The sequence below is a fragment of the Hyalella azteca genome, unplaced genomic scaffold (assembly GCF_000764305.2).
Source record: "Hyalella azteca isolate HAZT.00-mixed unplaced genomic scaffold, Hazt_2.0.2 contig5737, whole genome shotgun sequence".
In the NCBI taxonomy this organism is placed as follows: Eukaryota; Metazoa; Arthropoda; class Malacostraca; order Amphipoda; family Hyalellidae; genus Hyalella; species Hyalella azteca.
In genome coordinates this window covers 38,523-44,195 of record NW_025935919.1, presented here as the reverse complement: position 1 = coordinate 44,195, position 5,673 = coordinate 38,523, and the positions used below count along the sequence as shown (strand labels likewise).

At 44.4% G+C, this 5,673-nt stretch overlaps 2 protein-coding genes across 2 annotated transcripts in view; both read right to left on the bottom strand.

The window, feature by feature from the left end:
* LOC108681709 (MFS-type transporter SLC18B1) overlaps nt 1-440 on the bottom strand; it is an 8,028-nt gene extending 7,588 nt beyond the window's left edge. Inside the window, exon 1 of the mRNA XM_047880620.1 lies at nt 379-440. Coding sequence (XP_047736576.1) covers nt 379-440 — 62 coding nt within the window. The remainder of the gene's footprint in view (nt 1-378) is intronic.
* A 3,288-nt stretch (nt 441-3,728) lies between these two features.
* Nucleotides 3,729-5,059, bottom strand: LOC125177924 (activating transcription factor 7-interacting protein 1-like). Its single transcript, XM_047880619.1, has 2 exons — nt 3,818-5,059; nt 3,729-3,755 (listed from the first exon to the last, which is right to left on the bottom strand). The coding sequence occupies exons 1-2, from the start codon at nt 5,057-5,059 to the stop codon at nt 3,729-3,731; spliced, it is 1,269 nt and encodes a 422-aa protein (XP_047736575.1).
* Nucleotides 5,060-5,673: the final 614 nt, after the last annotated feature.

Sequence of the window (5,673 nt, the reverse complement as noted above, 5' to 3'; positions counted from 1 at the left end):
GCTGTGCTTAACCGCCCGGCCTCCTTGCCGATTCTGACCAGAAACTGGCGCACAGAGCTGGGATCGAACCCGCGCCTCTCTGCGCCAATCCTGGTACTCTGAACTGTAACCACTGGGATGACACATAGCAGGGATGACGAGTTATATACTACTGCGCATCACTTACTGGATGATAAACCGTACAGGATGAACTGATAGACTATAGACTCCCCAAAAATCTGTGCACGCGAAGGTTTTCCATTATAATGTATTGAGAGCAGTCGAGAGCAATCTTTCGCAATGATTAAATAAACAACAATATCAATAGTATCCTAGATATCCTTAGTAGTCTTGATATTCCTAGTATTCTATATATCCTTAATATCCTTAGTTTCCTACATATCCTTAGTATTCTTGATATCGTTCGTATCCTTGATATCCCTAGTGTCCTTGACATCCATAGTGTCCTTGAATCCCTTCTACTGACCTGTCAGAAAATGGATAGGTCGGTCCTTTTACTGACCTTACTGCCCTGTCAGGGAAGGGATATGTCGGTCCCTTCTACTGACCTGTCGGCTATCGGAGGAGAGATATGTCGGTCGCACCCACTGACCTGTCGGAGACTGCCAACAGTTTCACCAACTGCGAGAGCAGTTCACCGCTTGTACATACCTAACCTTCCTGACAAACTTCAGGGATTATGACCAACCACAGTGAAAGGAGGATCGCAAATTGCGAACAACAGAACTACGGTCAGAGTTCGAACTCGGCCGGATGGATCCCATCTCGTTCTGGACCGAGGCGGTTGAATGTCTTACCGATGACATTCACCTGCTGTCCGCCAAGTCACGAAAAGTACAAGAATCAGCGACAGGCCACATGAGGCCTACTCTTCAGCGCCGACATCGCTATGTTATGTGTAATGGAGCTGAGGAGAGAAGTCAAATTTGCCCCAGAGAGCTTCAAGAGACAGTATCGTGACAGCAAGCAACAGCATCGCACATCAGCTGGCCAAGTGAGGGCAGATGCGTGGTAGTGGCGTTACCTTGCATGAGAACGCAACTTCCGAGACCCTGGCAGCCAGGACCGACCGGCGTGGCGACTGCCGGGGGCGGTCGGCGACGAGCACGGCAGCGTGGACAAGCGTGGCTTTCGACGCTGANGCGTTCAAGAAATAGGCCCATGGCTACACAACTACAGCTAATTAATTACTACACGATTTGTGTAACATGAACATATTTTAACTAAATTGCATTAAATCAATAAATAACGTGTTAGTCGCATAAAAGAACAGTTTCGTTTTCTTGTACGTATATTATGTTGTGCACATAAAGCAGCGTTGCCAGATGGTATATTTCTATACCAGATTTCACAAATCTGGTATTTTCAGAAGGTATCCGGTGTGAATATTTTAGATCTTGCATATTTGCCTGAATATGGTATTTTCTGACTTACTGTAAATTTACTGCAATAAGGTCCATCTCTGAAGTTCAAACATACTCCAGCGTAGGCTGGAGATATAATATCGCGACTAGAGGTTTCCCGCCATTTTTGGAACCGCAAGTTTACCGCTTGATGAAATAACCCAAATCGAATTGTTAACATTCAGCTAAAGTGCTTAGTGCAATGTAAGCACGAGAGTGATGATCCTTGATTGATTACTGATCATTGATGATATGGCCTAGGATCTGTCTCTTATACACATCTAGATGTGTATAAGAGACAGGAGTAGAACGGGGGAGAAATAAGAGGAAGAGGTAATATAGGGAAGATAGAGGAATATGAAAGAGGGAGAGTGGAAGAGGGAGAAAGCATGAAAAAGAGGGAAAACAGGAACGAAAGGAAAGAAATGTAGAGATGAATGAAAGAAAAGACGAGGAAAATGAGTATGATACAAGAAGGCTTCAACAACATGAGTGTGTGGCGACTAAAGAAAACAAACAATAATGGGGAATAATGTCTCCCCCACATGACCACATGAGTGACTGTGGACTAAAGAAAACAAAGAAAACAAACAATAATGGGAATAATGTGTCCCCCACATGACCTTATGAGTGTCTGGGTACTAAAGAAAACAAACAATAATGGGGAATAATGCCCCAACCCAAATCCCCAGCCGCGGTACGCACAAGTTCGGGGAAGAAAATGTGAGGTGTGTACATGTGAGGTGTGTACGTGTGAGGTGTGTACATGTGAGGTGTGTACATGTGAGGTGTGTACGTGTGAGGTCCTCACAAGGCACATCATCCCATCACTCCCATGAAGTGCACATCATCACATCACTTACATGAAGTGCACATCATCACATCACTCACATGAAGAGCACATCATCACATCACTCACATGAAGTGCACATCATCACATCACTCCCATGAAGTGTACCTCATCACATCACTCCCACATCATTTACAGGTTAATTAGTTAATGGATGGACGCTCTAGATGGCTAATCGATAATTATCATGAATAATTGAGATGACATATTCGCAGGAAATTAATAGACTGCCAAATAATGATGTCGGTTATTAATAGCAAGATATAATCTATATAGTGATGTTTATTAGCATATATATTATGCATGTTTTTATTATTATTGGTCAGGTAAGAACATTATTGGCCAGGTAAGAATATTATTGGATAAGTAAGAATATCGTAATTAGTTGGAAGTTACGAATATTTGCATCGTTGTAACGATATTAGCATAGTTTGTCCTGCAATAAAAACGACTGTTATAGGACTCATTTAATTAGAATCCTTTTATAGTTCAGAAACGTTGAGAAAAATATATTGAAGATTCATACCGATTATTTGTTACAAAAATGAAAATGTGGCGACATTATGAACACATCAAGTGAATAAATTTAAATGTTCATGATATACATCATGCATAAAAATGCCTCCACACACCATGACAATAGCTGATAAGCTTTACACTTAAGAGATTTTCACGCGCATCTAATTGAAATAAATATGTAGATGTATACAAAAATATAAAATAAAACAGCACACAAAACATGACCCATAAGTCAGGTATAGAGGCAGCTATTATAAGGCAGGTTTAGAGACAGTTATATTATATTATTAGGAATATTATCTTAATAAAATATTGGGAAACCTGTGAAGTAGGCGGTGCAACAGGTGGTTGAGTGAACCCATGTCTTGAAGCGTGCCCACGCTGAGGGGAGGAGTGGGGAAACTGATGAGGGAAGGCGTTGGGAAGCTCCGGCTGTGGGAGTGGAGGTCTTGGGGGAGCGTAGGCTAGGGGAACTTGTGTCCCCACGAGGGGATACGAATCCCCGGCACTGAGAGGTGTGCAGGGGTTCAGTGGTGGGGCTATACACAGGAGATCCATCTCCGCTGTCTGGGGCGAAGGGATATTCAGATGTGGTTATTATAACTTTCTCAATTAATAAGAAATGAAGGATAAAAATCTGTGTACCAATAGAGAGAGGAATAATATTTTGCTCAAATGTGGATGACCATAATAAGCAGGTCAATTTATCGTCATTTAGCTCGCAATCTGAATTTAAGTTAAATAATTAACGGGAAGAGCACAGATTTTTAGTTCTTAAAGAAAAACTTGGAAATAAATCGCTTGACGCACCTTCGGACCATCCATCGCTGCTGGAGGTACAGTCGGCATCGTTCGGTATAGCGTCTGGTACTGTGGCTTTTGCCATTGTGGCTTTTGTCATTGTGGCCTCTATTTCGATGGCAGGTGGCGAAAGCTCAGCAATTTTTTCAATGTTTTTAGCCGGCGGAACAGAAACGCGGCCGCTGGAGAGAGTGGACGGCCATCGGTCTTCTCGGGTGCTGAAGGAGTTACTTGTTGATCTTACAAAGGCCTCTCGACGAGACTTGGACCTCTCGATACCATCGGCATAAGCCGGCCCGAGCGACTCGCCTGTCGCGACCACAAAACCATCCGATGTCCTGGGGATAACTGTGCCAACTTGAGGAACAAATGCTTCTTGGACAGCATCTTTGGGAACAACAGCGTCAGGAACAAATTCTTCATTAACAATTACGTCGCGCATAGAATCTTCGGGAACAACCGCGTCGGGAACAAAACCTTTGGGAACAACCGCGTCGGGAACAAAACCTTTGGGGACAACAGTGTCAGGGACAAAACTTTTGGGAACAACAGCGTCAGGAACAAAACCTTTGGGGACAACGTCAGGAACAAAACCTTTGGGGACAACAACGTCAGGAACAAAATCTTTGGGGACAACCGCGTCATGAATACCATCTTTGGGAATAACAGTGATATGCTGACCATGTTTGATAACTTTACCAGCAGCAACTGTGCTACCATCATCCCTGGATCCGAGAGTTTCATCCAATACATCACATGATTCGGGATTTTCATCCATCGCATCCCTGGCTTCTGGAGTTTCACCCATCCCATGTTTGGATTCAGAAAATTCATTCATTACGTCCCTGGATTCGTTAGTTTCATCCATCACATCCATGGAACCATTAGTTTCACTTGCACCAATACAAATACCAAAAGTTTCGGCCCCAACGCCCGACGTCGCGCTGTCCTCGCCTACCTCTTGGGGCTCCAGAGACCTCCTTGAACCGCCCGCTCCTCCAGCGCCAGCATCACTAATATTGCATGCATTGCTGTGATTTGAAATTAATAAGGAATCATCATGGATATTAGCTGCCGATTTATTAGCAGCTTTCGCAGAAAAGTTATCAATGACATTCAAAGTAGCGTCCATTTTCGGATTCGTCGAGGAGTTCGCCTCGACCGCCACTGGAAAGACATCGCTGGCACCCACAGGAGACTCATCATCAGCAGGCGTGTTACCCACAGGCGCATCCCTCGCAGGCGTGCCACCCGTAGGCGCGTCATCCGCAGGCGCGTTACCCGCAGGTGCGTCAGCCGCAGGTGCGTCAGCCGCAGGCTCATCTCCCGCAGGCGTGTCATTCGCATTCACGTCACTCGCAGGCGGGTCATCCACAGATGCGTCAGGCGCAGGCGCGTTACCCGCAGGCGCGTCAGCCGCAAGCGGGTCATACGCAGGCGGGTCACCCGCAGGCGCGTCACCCGCGGAGTCGTGGGGTTCGCGCATCAAGCCCCCGTGGCGCAGACTGATGGGTGATTCGCCGTCTATTGGCTGATCCTTGCCACCCACATCAGTTATTGGCTACTTGTTGGGAGCCAATAGTATTGGCTACTGGCAATTATTTGTTCTAATGTGATCTGAACTGTAAATCATGACAAAATACATAAACCAATTTAAATTTAGGTTTGGTTTGACAATATTCATTAAAAATTTTATTCCTCAACAAATTTTTATCGGAACAGAAATACTATGGAAGATGCCAATGAAATCACGATAAGATACATCGTGAATAAGTAAATTATTCAGTAAATAATTAAAAAATATTATCCCGAAAAGAATGAAAATAATCGCCGCTGAAATGTGACCTTGAAAAGAAAGTTTGAGAGATAAAATTTCGGTGCAGTCTGCTATCAAAAGATATTTTCAGGTGTGACATTTCAAATCACAACTCTCTAAAACATGTCTAACATAAAACTGCACCTGCTCATCGGGCCACTAGTGGCGGCCACTACAACTGTCCAATTCTAACCGCAACTAATTATCGTGCTTCCAGCCGCGTGTGAGGAGGAATTGGATTCCTAAGTGGGCAGTAGTGCCTATACACGAGGCCAAAACCACGG